Source organism: Crocodylus siamensis, chromosome 8, assembly GCF_052110815.1.
Source record: "Crocodylus siamensis isolate JL-2025a chromosome 8, ASM5211081v1, whole genome shotgun sequence".
In the NCBI taxonomy this organism is placed as follows: Eukaryota; Metazoa; Chordata; order Crocodylia; family Crocodylidae; genus Crocodylus; species Crocodylus siamensis.
Window position 1 is genome coordinate 21,797,423 of NC_143402.1, and position 16,444 is coordinate 21,813,866.

The 16,444-nt window shown below is 46.6% G+C and overlaps 1 protein-coding gene across 4 annotated transcripts in view; it reads right to left on the reverse strand.

The window, feature by feature from the left end:
• Window positions 1-16,444, reverse strand: part of LOC149858191 (relaxin receptor 1-like) — a 48,474-nt gene that overhangs the window by 19,700 nt on the left and 12,330 nt on the right. For all 4 annotated transcript variants that reach the window (XR_016443924.1, XM_090060638.1, XM_090060636.1 and 1 more), the window contains exons 2-8: window positions 10,035-10,181; window positions 7,979-8,068; window positions 6,902-7,007; window positions 5,804-5,875; window positions 4,622-4,693; window positions 3,690-3,761; window positions 1,790-1,861 (exon numbers count right to left, since the gene is read on the reverse strand). Coding sequence is in view for 3 of the 4 variants with exons in the window: in XM_090060638.1 (XP_089916764.1) it covers window positions 1,790-1,861; window positions 3,690-3,761; window positions 4,622-4,693; window positions 5,804-5,875; window positions 6,902-7,007; window positions 7,979-8,068; window positions 10,035-10,181 (631 nt within the window). In the remaining variant the exon portion in view is untranslated. The remainder of the gene's footprint in view (window positions 1-1,789; window positions 1,862-3,689; window positions 3,762-4,621; window positions 4,694-5,803; window positions 5,876-6,901; window positions 7,008-7,978; window positions 8,069-10,034; window positions 10,182-16,444) is intronic.

Genomic DNA, 16,444 nt, shown 5'->3' on the forward strand with positions numbered 1-16,444 from the left:
AATTAGGAAGCACAACAGAAAAAAAGCCACCATCAGTGTATGGTATTGTGTACTACATCCACAGCAGAACTGGAAGTGTATTCATGGTACAGTCACTTGTCTCAGTAGTTTCTCTGTCTCTGGTACATCTACACTGTAGTCCCTGTAGTGGCGGTTATATTGATTAATTTTCTTTAAGATGCTACCACCACTAGCCGCATCGTTTACAGATGAAGTTGACGGACCAGAGCCTCAGCTACAGCTTGACCCACAAAAAATGCAAGTCATGCATGCATGCTCTGGGGAGATGACACCCATGGAAATAGCAGCAGGTGAACCTTAGTTATCCCCTGTATCATAATGTATACACAAGAGGACTGCTGCATCGTAACATATACATAAGACTGAATTCATTCTGGCATTTCCTAACTTTTGAGTGTTGATTTTGCAGACAGTGGTCTTTGTCATAGCGTTTTGTTTGCTGTTTCCTAGTTTGTTTGTTTCTTTTAAAGCCAACTGTAAAAGCCGAAATTTCACTATAAGGAACCACACTGATGCCATCAGTAAAGTAGGAACACTTAGATCAGTGGTTCTCAACCATTTCAGACACACTCTGTCCCTCCTTCCCACATTGCTCTCTCTGCCTCTCCCCCGCCCTCATTGCATGGATGGGCGCACACACTCACACACACACACACACACGCATGCATACACACATACATACACACCAGGGCCAGACTCTGCTGAAGTTCCAGTCCTTACTCCAAAGCATGGCTGTGTTAAAGCTTCTCAGTGAGTAGACTCTACTTTTTTTAAAACACAGTTGAAACAGAATACCTTTCTCTAATCCCATTCTTTGAACAGGCCAAATATTTATGCCAAAACTTCCTAAATGAAAGTTCATCCTGAGATATGCACCTGGCATGGAAAGTTTCAACCCAAGTGTTTATAGTCTGGCAAAACAAAAGACTTTGCTTTCAATTATTTCTAAGTGGAAAGTGTTGGGCAACCTTAAACATAGGCAGTGCTACCATGTCTGGTTATAATTATAAGCCAAATGCTAAGTTTCTCTTCAGGTCAAACTCCCAGCAGAAATCTGTGTGTATTAGGGCTAAATACAAATGGTAAGAATTGGGCTTAAATCCAGTACACTAAGGAAAAGATGTTCTAGAGCAGGGATTTCAAATTTACTCACCCCCTCCCCAGGCCATATCTTGAGGGCCAGATCCAGACCCACCTCAGGAAGTAGGGTAAGCTACTAGGATTAATACAGCTGTTGCTTGCACTGCTGCCAAAACAAACTGTCCCCAGCGGGGCTCCCTATTCTACTCAACCCATCAGCATCTTGCCCTGTCCTCAAATTCCCAGCCCCTCCTGCAGTATAGGCCAGATTCTTTGAATACTCCTGGTCTATGCAGTAGTCTGAACACACAGCTTGTGGGCAACATATTCTGAGACATCCAATGCTGCTGATAGCCACAGAGAGTTGAAAGCCAAAGCTGGAGTCATTAGGGAGAGCAAAGTATAGCGTTGCCCACAGTGAGCCACATTCTCAGCTCAATCACCCAGTGGCCAACAAAAGTTGGGAGCCCACATCTAGAGCAGCTCTTCTCAGCTGATGGCTTGCAACCATTAAAGAGGTCACAAAAGACAATCTTAGAAGATGAAAGGCACTGGACATTGTATACCAATTTAAAGCAAAGAAAATCTTGTTTCTGTAACCCCATGCAGCCTTCCCCATTGAGGATACAACATGGGACACTGAGGAGCTGGGAGTCTATCGTTCCTAGAGAACCTCTTGTGCACTTACAGGAAGTACAGGGACTTTAACCCCACAAAAGCAGCCGGGACAATCTTGGCGATGTGGTTATTATCCAGCATTCTGAAACAAGGAAAGGGGAAGACGGTTACGCTGAAAGAATCACACTTTAGATGGAGAGGTAATTTCACAGGAACAAGGTTGCTGGTGTATGGCAGAGTCCTTTTCATAGTCATAAAGGCTTTACTTCTAAATTGTGTCCACAGAAGCGGTGGGATTTTTTCCTTCCTGACCTCTGGCAGAAATCCCCAAATGCTGAGCTTCCTCCTCTCTCTTACTGCCTGTCTCTTTCCATCTACCTTCTCCCCCACTCCATTTCTGAGAAGACAGACTTACAGGCCACCCCTTCTACCTGCAGGCTTTTGGCGGAAATGCTGGCTTTGAGCACACAGTCTGGATTTTCTCTCGGTCGAGGGGCTGCTGTATTGTTTTTTTTTCTTCCCTTTTGCTACAAAATGGGGTGATAAATTAAAAGTCCACTTGGGGAATGTGAGATTTGGGGCTATGTCTGGCTGTGTCTCCAAAGACTCTGAGGCTGGTTTGCAACATGGACCACCCTGTTTGAGCTGCCTTTCAGTCTTTTTTCCAAGCTATTTAATGAGGAAGTGGCAAATTAGGAGGAAGAAAATCTGAAGGCCTGGCAAGGTCTCTTTCTTGGCTGCACTAACAAGAATTGCTCTTTTAAGCTTAACCAGGAAGCCATCTTGCAAAGCAGACGTTAAACATTTCTCTTCTCTAGCAGTCCTTTTATGAGCTCCATATGCCACACTCTCATCAGGCAGGCTCAGCTCAGCCAGAAGCAGTGAGGGCCAGCTGCAGAGAATGGCTTTTTTTTTTATGTTGTAAAATTTTGGTTTAAAATTTAGAGGAAGCATGGAGCTAAACTGGCGCTGGGTACCTCAGGGCTCACTAGCGCACCTCACTGCTGCACCAAGCCTCCCCTCCCTCAGCTGTGGTGATGGCTCTCAGTCCTGATTTGCAGCCATAGGACTGGAGAGCAGGGGATGCTCACAAAGAGTTCTCCCCAGGACCTGTAACTATAAGCTGACAAGCTTCTCCCCACTCTGCCTACTTTCCCATGTGTGGCTCCATGGTGAATTTTGTAGGCAAGCCTCCATGAATGACTAGACTGAGAAAAAACAAACCTTTTATGCCCCTGAAGCCTCCCTGAGGAAGGGTTCCCAGTTGTGAGCCCTCCTCTGGTCCCTGTGCTCACACCGTCTGAGCCCAGAGCTCCCTCAGTCTGACCTAACGTTTCTCAGAGCCCCACAGACCTGATGCAGTGTGACAGGCACAGGCAACGTGTGATGGTTTCTCTTTTTTTTCATATTGGGGGTGTAAGAAGGCTTAGGGCCATTCTGCTCACCCAAAAGGGAGGAAGAAATAAAAGTTGTGGGGGAGGGGGACTCAACCATGCCTTCTCCCCGCAACAGGGGGTGATATCAGCACCCAGACACTCTGAACATTGGGGAAGATGAACTTGCTCCTCATTTCCTTCCTCCCCCATTATCTTTCTGTCTGTAGCCAACCTGCAGCCTTCTGCCTCCTGCATTTAGTTATGTCACACTCCATTACTTCCTTTCCTTCCTTCTTCATATCCTTGTAACAAGGTATTTTGCAGAGTTCGCAGATTCATTACAATCTGACAGGGCTGTGCTGTGTGCGCATCTGCTATGGCTTCGATCTTGCAACCTCTGGCCTATGAACTCCATCACTGATGCCACACTGCAATGAATCTCAGCTCCCACCGTATGCCTACATATGCACACACAGTACCTACAAATTGGTAAAGCCCAGCTGTTGCCAGACCACATCATGCTAGGGCTTGGTCTACCTTGTCTCATTATTCCTCATTGTCCTTTTTTGAATTATTACTGAAAGAGGAACTTACAGCCATTCAAGGTGATGCAGGTCCCTGAAGACCCTAGGCCTCAGCTGAGTGATTTTATTGTGACTCAAGAACCTGGAATTATTAAAGAAAAGAAAAACAACCTTAGATGAAAGCTCTTAATTACACATAATTAAATCATCAACTGTTCTTTTTCAGCAGTGCTTCTGATTCTTATTTTGGGGGTGTGAAGGAGAATTATCCTAAGGCATCTAAAGGTGCAGACAGAAGTGCAGCTCCCCACTGTAACTCATAGTACTTTGCAGGAAGCATTGTGAGTTACAGTGGTCCCCCAGACCCAACAGACGTTTGCTGTTGGGTCCTGGGGGTTGAGGAATTCAGATGCAATTTGGAGTGGCTGCAAATCTGGCACTCTCCCTGCCAGTCCCCCATCCCAGCCCTGGCTCTGTCTTCAAAATGGGAGTGGGGGAAGGGAGCGGAGGGAGTTTTGGTATGGGGTTTTTTTTAGCTGGCACTGGAGGGCAGAGTGGGTGGATTGGGCTGGGGGAGTCTGATCTGGAATCATAGATATGGGAAGAGGATTATAAAGCAGAAATATCTGGAGGATGCTGAGGTCCCTTGCTGCATTCCTCCAAAATAGGCTGCTCCAGTTAAGCATAACTTTGTATTGGGGTGTACAGGGACATTTTTTTCAGTTCCTAGCCTCTAGTGCCCTAGAGAAATGCAGAAGAAAAGCATCAAAGTCCACTGGCAATTAACTGGATGTATTCCAGCCCCGTTGTGATGGGGCTTGTGATGGCCAAGCAATTATGTGCAGCATATAAAGAACTATGCACATTAACAGTCTTACTACTGCCCTTGTGAGAAGCTGGTGACTGGCCTTGCTGCTTCCTGGACACACTACAATCCCAGGAGCACTTACTTTATGAAACATCTCTTTCCCTGTGCCCTGTAACATGAAACACTTCACTCACAGCATTTTCAATCCAGAAAGCCCTGCAAAAGCACGAGTGGATATCGACCGGATTTTATTGTGCTGTAAGAGCCTGTATGAAAACAGAACAGAGAACAAGCACCATGAACTTAGCATTGCAAACAAAGTGTGCCCAGCCCAGGCAGACCCTGAAGGAAGGGGAACAAACGTAGGCTGCTAACAAAGAAGTGCAGATCTGCAGAAGAGCAACAGTAGTGCCCACCGGGCAGGGAAATGATGGTTAGGAAGGTAAACAGTGTCTTGCCCAGTAATCTTAGCTCCCAGGGAGGACTGATCAGGTCCAGCACATGGAGGGAAGTGGGGTCCTGGACAAAGTTCTGGTCTCTATCCCTTAGCCTACCAGAGGTTTTCTATGCAACTCTGGGAAAGACAGCTCCTCTGCCTCTGCTTCAATGTCCCTCGCTAAGAGGAGAGAGGTTGAGAGCACAACTGCTAGGAAATCATTAATGGCTACTCTGAGATCCTTAGGCACTAGAGACAAGTGCAGTATTATTGCTTCCAGCTTGTAGCATGGGCTGGCATCCAACCTATAAGAATGAAATCTGTTCTCTTGCATTTGGAGTGATCTCAGATCATAAACCAGCCAGCTGTATCAGACAGGAAATGTCTTGTTTACTCAAGTGAAATGACTTGTAGAAAAACTTCAGAATCTGCCAGAATAGAGACCTCCTGTTTGCTCTTCTCTCCTCGGTCATTTAATGGCCATTTTAGACTTGGACCCTTGCTTCCCCTATGCATGCATGACATGTTATGTGGGCAAACATTAATTCTACTTTGCTGGGCCCATTTGATTACTGAGTGCCAGCTCAGTGCAGCAGAATGGAAGCAGTGCAATAAGGGCCATCGATGCCTATAAAATACATGCAGTGACCTCAATGGGCAATGGGCAAGCAAAGCCCACAAATAACTTCAAGAACAGCAGCAAAAAAAGGACTTATCCAGCCTTCCCATACTCTGCTTGTCTACCTCCAATGGCAAGTGCTTTACAGTGGAAAAATGGATGGGGTGTTACTAGAATCAGAAAAATTGCTGTCTCTGGACACAGAGGTTTGGTTACATAAAAGAGGCCAGAATCGTCATGGCTTCATGTTCTCTTATGTACAGCCCCTTGCTGCTGACTTGACATATTGTTGATGCTGTACTTCCAAAGGGTGGTACTTACAGCTTCTCCAGATTCTTGTATGCAACAAACTGGTTGTCCACCAGCAGGCAGATTTTATTATTCTTCAGATCCCTAGGGAGAAGAGGAAACAAATCAGGGACAAATACAGGAAATAGAAAGAGACAGATTTAGAATTATGTGTCTTCCTTGCCCCTGGATGTCTTCTCTTGGTAAAGCAATTCCTATCTTCTTTAAGTAGCATGCAAGCTAGCTATTGCTCAAGACTTGCATTTGCAGTCACAGTAGCAACAAAACCTTTTTACCAGTACTTTGCCAGCATCATTCAGTACATCTGTGCCTTTTGGGCACTCCAGCTTCACTGAGTTACCTATGCAGGTGGCACCCATGTATACCTAGATTGAGAAGACAGTTGTCTGGCTTGGTGATACAGGGCTCATGCTAGCACCTGCACATGCCAGGGAGATGCTAAAGGTGAAAATGGCCCCAAATCCTGGGCATGCACACCTTTAAAGCTAGGTTTAAGGTTCTTTGGACATGGGACTGTGACAAGAACGTGCACCATATTCATTGCAAGAGGAGAGGAGCTGCAGAAATACAGGAGAGTTAACTAAGTCTAACTATTCAAGTAAAGATGCACCAGCCTGACACTAGGAAAAGATAGGGAAATTCATATTAATCTTTATCTTCTCTATATAGAAGACACTTGTAACTGGATCTGCCGTGGGAAAATACAACCTGGGTTTTGGCAAGAAGAGGCTTAGAGGTTGCAGAGCACCAATCCAGCTATTAATAACTGAAAATCTCTACAGCTTCTCTGCTGGCAGCTGCATCATATACTGTTCCATATGGAAGCTAGGGGAAGGTAGAGATTGATCACCTGGGGTTTCAATCAGGGGCATCCTTGATCAATAAGACATGTTCTTCTAGTGAGCACACCCAGATAACTGAGCAAGGTGACTGGCACAAATCTCCCCTGTTATCCCCGACCAAGGTTCCCCTGCAGCCTTACCACCTGATGGCACTTTTCCTGTGATTATCCAGCCCAGTCAGAGTTATAGTGCAAACTGTCAGCACAAATTTCCCACCCACTCACACTGAAAGGGACACATTTATCCGGTGGTGGCCACCGTTACTCACAGCTTCATCACATTGGAGGACACCAAGGGGATGGTGCACAGGCCCTGGCCGGTGCAGTCTATATTTTTCGCCCAGCACTGGCATTGCTCTGGGAAGAGATCAAGCACTGGAACAAGCAAAGGAGAAGGTTTGAGACTGGAGACAGACCGGATGACAATGTGCGGACATGCAGATGGCCAGGCCAAGGGACACAGGGGCAGAGAGGTGGTACCAGGCTGGTTAGGCATGCAGGGGTGTAAGACCCAGGGAAGGGAATGGCCAAGAGGTTTCTAAAGAAAAACTGGGGAGGGCTAGGAAGAAGGGGTGGAAAAGGAGAGGCCAGATTGTGTGAGGGGAAATGAAAGCAGAGAAGGGAAGGATAAACAGTGTCATGTCTGGGCTGAGAATCTCATGAGGACACCCCTTGGTTGAGGTACTTCAGCATATTTTGTCCTGGCTAGAATCAGGGACTGCATAAACCCTTGGCCATATGCCTGGGAGCTGGAAAGAAGCAAGCCAAGCTTTCCCAAGCCACGGCAAAGCTCAGTCTGAGTTTGGAGCAAGACCTCTCCACTTCCCAGTGCCATGCCAATGGGCAATCCTGGGAAGGACGAAACTGGGCAAGCCTTTCCTGCCCAGTGCTGTTGTTCCAGAGCTGAAGTTCATGAATGAGGAGGCTCAAAGCTTATCCCCAGTGCCAGCTTCAGGCTCACTGGAGGCCAAGGACTTGAGAGCCAGGCACCAGGGACAAGGCTTGAGCAGCCTTGTTGACAAACCTCTGGCTCTTCAGTGCATCAGTGGACTCAGGTGGGCAGGTCATGCTCAGCCAGACACTCCTGGAACATGCTGCTATCATGGTACAGACAAGCCCCCAAGGGGCCCATCTTTTGAGCTGACAACTCCCTGCAGAGTCACAAGGTGACACTGGAGTCACGGGGTGAAAAGGAGGGAGAAAGAGAAAGTGAAAGAAAGTAAATCAAGGGAACACACATGAGGATGCAGGGAGAGGCACAGAAGGGTTAGGGCAGTAGCATCATGAGGAGAGAGAAGATGCTTTGCTACGGTATGGCAGGCAGGCAATGCGAGGAGTGTACTCACTGCAGTCCATGGTCTCCTCTTCCTTCCTGGCCTTGCTGCTTTTAGTACTGAACATGCCACCCAGGATCTGCAGCCACCCACTGTTATCCACTGCAACAAGAAACAGCAAGGACAGCAGTTAGATCCGGGGGGAAGCAAGTGGGTTTGTCCAGCACTTCCCTTTCTCACTTGTTTACTCCGCTGTGGCCAGTTTTCCCTAACCTTGCTCAGCCCAATCTAGTTCTTGAATCTAAATCAGAAAACCACCTTCTGTTTATGTCCAAGACCTGAGAGCAGGATCTAAAGTGAACACCCATCATGGACATGCTTAGACAAGGAGGGAGTTTAGAAATCTGAACTGAGCCTGGTTTCTGAACTTGGAGTCCCACACCAGACTGCCAGATCCAATGATCTTGAAATACAGGGCATTCCTACTCTTCCTCAGACCTATAATCTGTGACTTGTGCCCACTAATTTATATCAGGTCCTGCCAACATGTCTGTGAGATGAGAACCAGTAGCAGACAACAGGTCTCATGCCCCAGCTCCTCCTGCCCCCTTGACTTTCTCCTGCTTCTGGGTGCAGGAATCCTTCCACTGAAATTACTAGTGGTAAGACAGTAAGCCTTGAGGTGATCCCTGGCTGATAACCCTTTTGTCTAAATTTCTGTGTGATTATTAGAAGGCCAGAAGGCCTTTAGACCCTTGGCATGTTTACAACTTCAAGGATAACCTGATTAAAAGACTCTACGGGCAGTCTTCCAGGCCCACATGTTCTCAGTGGGCTGCATCTACTCTGCAATCCACACAGTGGTACATCCTCTGGCCTACTAGCAAGTTATGTAATAGTTAAGAAGTTTGAGTAATAAGTTACATAGATAAAGTCTGCACAAATGCTGTGAATAAAAGGTCCTGAAGCTTTGAGAATAAGTGAACCTCTAATAAGGTACTGACCTATTTCCATATGTTAAGCATTCACAGTATGGGCTTAATGACAGGAGTTTTGGTGCCAAAAAGGTGGCCAACTTCTCTGAGCTAGAATGAACAATGATCGGCCTCGAGAATAGAAACGGATCCGTTTGTTTCGAAGAGATGATTGATGGACGCATCAGTTGGCTGAGCAGATGAGTGACATGAGCCTTAGAGATGTGATTGGATGGCATATGGGTGTGATTTTGGGACATAGAGGAGTCTGGGCTCAGCTCTGGGGTGTATGTGGAGTGAGTTGCGAGTCTGTATGTGTGGTATGGTGCTAGTCTGCGGGTGCTGAGTCCCTCTGGATCTGCGTGTGAGCGAGTCTCTGGAAGTGAGGTGCGTGGTGATGTGCAAATGGGTTAATGTCTGTGGAGAGCTTGGATCTGCGTATGGGCCTCGGAGGAGAGAGGGGATTGTAGTTGTGTGCGTAATCTGGGTAGAGCAAGGCTCCCCAGTAACCTCTTGGGATCTAGCAACAGACCAGTACTGTACTAACTGGCCAGCACCCTGTGAAGGGTAAAGTATTACCCTTCCCTTAACAAAGGAGAAAGAGTACCCAGAAAAAGGGGAAATCTCCTGGGGAGTCTTCACAGACTTAATTGTGAACGCAGCAGTCGAGAGCTCGTGTCGGTGAAGCTGCCTGTGTGGGTCCAGCTGCAAGTGCATGGACTAGGGGCGGCTTTCTGTCTCTCTGTTTTCTCTCTCTCTCTCTCTAATTTTCCACTCACCACTGTAACATATTTCTTGTATATAGTCTTATTGCTGTTGTTATCTGTTAGTATGATAATATATTCTTGTGGTTTTCACTTAAATGAGTCTGTTCATTTTCTACTAATTACTTTAGCAGTGGGGTAGCGCTAGGCTGTAGGTGAACACCCAGCTAAGAGCTGCCCGCCACCATTAAATATCCTTCCCTGGGCTGAATTTTGGGAGGAGTAACGCCTTCGCTTGCATAATTAAGAATTCAGCTTTAACAGCTCTAATATGCTGAAGGCCCTAGATCTTGATGTTTCCAGATCCAACAATTCATTATTTTGCAGGACATTTTCCTAATGGCAAGAAGGCAAAGAAAGAGCCAGAAGGCTATGAGTTTTACTCATTACCACAGTTCTCTTCGTCAGCACCGTTGTCACAGTCCTTCACCCCATTGCAGTGTAGGAGCTGGGGTAAGCAGACAGATATGTTGCCACAGGGGAACTGTCCCAAGGGGCAGGTGTCACCATCCAGCCTGGGATGAATCCTAAGAGAGTCTGCCAAGGGAGAGCAAGACAGTTAAAAACAGCATTCTAGTAGGCTTCCCTCCTTCCCTGAGTGTATTTTATATGAGAACGACGTCACAAAGGGCCCCTTCGTGTTATTAATTCTGTTAATGCCAGAATGCTTTAATGCCTCTCCTTGTTACAGGGGTGTAGGTTGTAGCCGTGTTGGTCTAAGGACATAGGCAGACACGGTTTTTTGAGTGAATCTGATCTCTTTTCTTAGACTGACTTAAATAGTCAGAAAAACATTTTTAGCCACCTTTCAGGTTTAAAAACTCTTCATCAGGCTGAGGAAGCCTCTGCAGTTGGTGTACCTTTCTGCTATTTAACTGCTACATTACCCCCATCTCTTCCCTCCTTCCCCCCACAATCTCTCACCCACTAATTCCCCAATTTACATCCTCACTGACTGCCTGTCTTGCATGCAGACCAGCCTCTGGCTTCTTTATTATTCACTCCATTCAGGAAGAGCGCACACAAACTGCAGAGACTTCCTCAGCCTGACAAAGAGTTTTAAACCCAAAAGCTTGCTAAACATTTTTTTCCAACTATTTAAGTTGGTCTAATAAAAGATACCACATTCTCCCAAAGAACCTTGTCTGTTTAATGCCTCTCTGAATGTCAAGCCACTCCTGTCTAGCATGACTTGCCAGTGGGACTTTCTAAATGCCAGCCCATCTGGATCATGAAATCTTCACAGTTCAGATGTGTCTCAGTCTTCCAGTAGGGTCTAAGAACAGCAGATAGGGGGGAACTTGGCATGGTAGGGGCATGAGGAATTGTCTTGCCACATCTATGAGCTATTACAACCCTCCATTCGTCCTTCTGCTTATTGGGCAATTCTGCCTCTCTCCACAGGGTACACTTGCCTTTGGTCTTCATACAATCTTCTAGGGGTCACACTCTTTTTAGTACTAGGACCTACAACTCCATCTTTTACACAGGGAAGCCCCAAGACTCTGATGTTCCAAACCTGCACCCTTGCCCTGGCTTTACCATTAGTGTCTCAATGTGGCTCTTTCAACAAGTCTGAAAAAACCTCCTGCTCGCAAGTCTTTCTCTTTGGGAGCCCAACAGCCAGCCTACATTTGCTGCAACTCAAGACAGTCTTTTCAAAACAAGATGACATATATTAGGCAAGAGTGGCAAAGCTTCCACATGTGTCTATACTGCCTCTCTGGCCCAACCTGCACCAAGTTCCACCTCCCTCAATGCACTAGGTCTTAGTGTTTTTATCACAGTGTCCACAACTTCAGTTATTTGTTTCACGGTCTAGTCATGCTGTTTTCATATGTTCTGCATCTCTTAGCTGCTAGACATGAAATGAACAATTCAGTTTTTACTCGTCATCATTCTTCAATGTTAATTCAGATCAATATAGACATGCCCACCACCTTTTCCCCTCTGCTCCAGAGTAGATATCGACTCCCTCAGCCCTAGTAAGTATCAGTACAAAAGGAAAAGGGCAAACTAGGTTATACATATTTTTCATAAATAAACAGAAATTCTTCACATTTTCAATGCTCCCAAAAGAGAGAACAATTTAACAGCCCTTCACTACTTCTCCAACAAATAATTTGATCTGGGACTTTGGAGATCACTCAGGAAATGTCCTCCAGCCTTTCAAATGCTTGCAGAAAACTATTCCAAAATGTTGTTGCTTTGAAGAGCATAAGTCATTAGTGACCAGAACATGATCTTCTGACAGCGGTTCTGTGACTACTGTCTTGGAAGAGGGAAGCTTTTAACTTAAGGAGTGGGGCGGGGGGAGGGGGGGTCTCATAATTCATTTTCAAAGTCATTGTTATCTGCTAGGTGAATTACTGCTGAAAAACCTCACAGGAGCAGAGGGAACCTGCCAGGGTATTTCATCTGGGCCACTGAGGTCAAATGTACCCTTTGTAGCTTAATGCCTTGGCTCTCCAGGTAACGGGTAAGGTAGCACACTGATAGGACTGAGTGGGGGGACCCCTACTGCTGCCCATGCTCTGCCTGTTCTGAGGATAACTTGGGCCTGTCACTCTCCAGCACTGTCAAATCAGTTCCTTTCTCTACTACCCAAAAGTCTAATAAGGTCAACAAATGACACAAAACCCAGCACCAGCTTCTGGTTGGTGTCCCCTCAGATGATTGAAAACATCATTGCTGTTGGCTTTAGGTGTGAGACCTGCTGCACTTTCCCAAATTGAGTGATGCAAAAGGCTGAGGGTGTCTGTCAAGTGAATGACCCTTGGCCAGGAGGTCATCGGGATGCTGTTTTTCCTGATCTGTTCAGAGATATTCCAAGAAGGCATAAAATAAACCGGCGTTGGGTTAAAAATCAGGTCTGCAGAGCTGGTCAGAACATTTCCAGCCAACTTTCCCATCTCTTCCTAATGAGACAAAAAAGTCTGTGATGCATGAAACTATGGAATGGTGGCTTCTGTATCATTTAGGAGATGGGAAAATGCTGATGAGTAGACCATGGGGAATAATCCTCTGCTGAGCATGGGGAAGGACTAAATGGAACCAAAGGGGATGAGGAGGGAGACATGGCTAAGCTAAGTCTTCCTCCTCCTCTAAGATGTCGGTGGCCTCAAAAGGAGGTGGAGTGGGACCTTCTGCTCTAGGGACTGACACCACTTCCCTTCTCAAGAATGGTATAGATGGTGGAGGGAAAAGCTAGTGAAGTGCACAGGGAAAAGTGGGAAAGTCCAACATGAGGAATGCCAAGGAAAAGAGAAGAGACCTGGGCACGACTAATTCTAGTATCGCAAGCCAGACTCCACTGCTCCCTGAAACTTCAGTTTTCTCCGAGGTGCAGTTCATTGCCCGCAATTAGAACAGACTTGATAATTCAAGTCTCCACTTTGCCAAGTTACTTTCCATCAAACAGCTTTGAAAAGCCAGTTGGAGCATCAAAGAGATCTTACCACCAAGCTTTGTTCTCTAATACCCTGCAGCTAATTATGTCAAAAGCATACTTCAGCTCAAGCTAAATAGTTCCACATTCTCCTCTTTGATTAGGGCCAGGGAAGCTGTATCAGTCAATCAGTTGCTACTATGGAACACAAGGCAGTGTAAATGGCCCCAGCTTGTCATTCAAGATTTTCTCCTGCTAACACTCCTGTAGAAAGGCACATCACCTCAGCTATAACACATGCTCCTATTAGAACCTTAGGACACTTGCAAATGTGACGCCATTACCATGTACACATAAAGAAAATGTCACTTCGTGTGGCTTAATAGTGTCACACTATACACATGCAAGAGTGTTGGGGGGTTTTAATGAGTTTGCATAGTTGCAAACTAAACTGCATCCTAATGCAATTTAGTTTGCAACATTGCAAATTACAAATGATGCAGCTGTCAGCTTCCCCCCACTCCCCAGCTGTGGGTGAGGTGGGCGGGCTCCACAGAAAACAACAAACACACTCCTCACTGTTTCTGTTTCCAGCAGGCTCCTGTGGATGGCAGGACATGCAGGGGTGCCAGAAATGGGCTGGGTTGCCCCTGGGGTGGCACAGGGAGATGGCAGGAGGTTGGCTGTATTTGCTGGTGGCAGAGGAGGCAGCAGGGACAGTGCATCAGATGCTGGAAGCCCGAGCAGGCTCAAGGAAGGGTTAGATCAGGTGCCTCCAAGCTGGCAGCACCTGGCCAGACAGCAGACGTCCTGGGCTTCCAGCACTCCATGCACCATCCCTGTCACCATCTCCAGCTGCCAACAAACCCAGCCCCAGGGACAAGCCACCCCATTCCTGGGCAGCCCCAGGTGTCCTGCTGCCTACAGGAGCCTGTTGAAGGCAGAAGCAGTGAGGGACCTGATCCTTTTTTTTTTTTTTTTTTGGCATAGCTTCCCACGGCCAGGGGGCCAACTACCTGCTGGTTGAGTGGCCCCTGAGCTGCAGGGGACCCTGGTCCTTCCCTCTGTGGTGCCAGCACCCTCTGGAACCACCTGGGTGGGCGGCTAGTGAGTCGGGTGCTGCCTCAGCTTGGGGTTGGAGAAGAGTTGGATTGGGCTGGGTGCTGCCTCCAAGTTGGGGCAGCACTTGGCCCCCAGCAGCCTGCCTGGGTGGCCCTGAGAAGTGCTGCTGCCGTGGAGGGAAGGACAAGGGCCCCCACAGCTCAGGGGCTGCTCAGCCCATCAGCAGCTCACTCCCACAAAGGATTGGGCCCCTTGACATAACATGATGGGAAAATTGTAATGGTGGGTTTCAATTAAAAAAACACCATTTCAATTTAGGGTTCATAGACTAAAACTCTGAGGACTAAACCCCTGTCATGTGTACAAGCACTGTTAAGATGTTGTGGCTGAGTAATTTTTAGTGCTTTTCATTGCATCTAGCAAAGATGGAGCCACCCCTCTTCTGCCTTACAGACCCAAGTTGATGCATTCACTTCCCCTGATTTTAAACATAGCTGTAACAAGAATGTGAAGACAAAGGTGGAAGTAGGTTCAGGAGTAAATGATGATGTGTTCAGTGAGATCGGACTGGTCAAATGTAGTCTCTGCTCCAAGCAGTTTGCTGCTTAATTTGGGTGGTTAGAACACAAACGATTAGAGATGTGAGAGTGGTCAAGGCTAGTCCATACTAGAAGGCAAAGGAAATGGCCTTCAAGGAGGAGACCTAGGTAGTGGCTACAGAAGAAAGATAAAGCAAAGGAAAGGATGGAACCCAAAGCATTTTGAAGGGAGCTGGCCACACATTAGTTTATGCAAAGCCCCTTCCTTTTCTTGACTGTCGCATACTCTAGAAGTAACCTCCAAATGACTAACTTCATAGCAGACATATCCCGTGAGCTGCAATGATATCATTAGTTGCAGTGCTCCAAGTCTGCTAGACACTTTATTCATGATCCCTGTTCTGAAGAGATTACAATCCAGCTGTCTGCCATGCCCCAAGCCATGACTGCTTTATTTTTCTCCAGGCTGATCTTGCTTGTATCAAAGGTATTTTTCCATATTAAAGGAAAAAAATCTAGTCTCATTTAACAGCCAGTTGGAGCTAGAAATAAACAGCAAATGCTGGCCATGTCCCTAGCTATTTATCTGCTGAATGAGCCCTAGGGACTGACTAGCTTTTCATCAGATTTACTGGTATATGTGGGGCATGTGTTCTGGGGAAAGTGAAGGCCCTAAATCTTGACAAAACTCCCTGGAGTTAATCAATGCGATTCGAAGTGTTTAAGATCTGGAGCAAAGTCCATGAATCTTTCCTAAAAATTGGAGCTTTCCCAGAAGCCTCGGGAAGAGAGCTGCATCCAGCCTAGGCTATAAAACAGATCCAAGTGACACTTCTAACAGCTGCAGACCATCATTTGTCCCCTTACTGCATCTTAAATTACAAGAGGGGGCCACTTGCAGAAGAAACTGCAGTTCCTTGGGTCGGCTCTAGGTTGTGTGTGGGCTTTTCAGGCACATTCCAGCACCTGAGAAATAAACTATAGGCTGGGTCAAGGGGAAAAAACAGGCAGCTGTTTCTTTTGTGCTGAAGGCAGAGTCTGACACGTTAATGGGGAAGTATTCAGTATCACATGGCAATGTCTGGGTGTCTAACAGCTAGGTCTGCTTTCTCTTCTATCACAGCTGGAAGTACCTCATGCTCCTATTCCAGCCTAGCCTTTGCTAGTAAGAAAGCAGGCTGTTTAGGAGGCTGCTGGGCTAGGTCAGGGCCTCCAGGCATGTGTATTTATTCTGGTTCAAAACAAACATAAAAAAGTACCTGTTTTGAGCCATGGGGCCATCTCATGACAACTGTAGGTGTGTTGAAGAAGTCAGTATACAGTGGCAAACTGAGACTGGCATGGATTTCCTCCAATAGGTTAAGAACTGTGTCCTTACAATGGATCTGGGGATGGTACTTCGGAGTTTTCTTTTAGCAGCAATGGTGACGTAGGCTGAAATGTCCTCAACAGGAATCCTAAATCAACAAGCAAACAGTGCCGATTCTGGGAACAGTGTTCTGCAGTGATTAGCAGCTGGCCAGTGAGGACATCTGGACTGCATGAGCATATACACCATGTAGGGGCTGCTAGATTCTGGAGCGGTCTACATGTTTTACGTTTGGCAGCTGTCTTCTTCAAGTGTTCAGGAAAGGTCAAAGTTCAAGCTAGGGTCACATTGAGGTCTATCAGATGTGACTCATGTTGCAGATGCTGCTCCTTTAGATTTGCATTTAGTTAGTGGGCAGTGGAAGCATTGTGAAATTGGAACGTACTTGACCTTGGTTTGGTGTCAAGATGCCCCCTGTTGCAGAGTTCAACCAGCAGAGCTA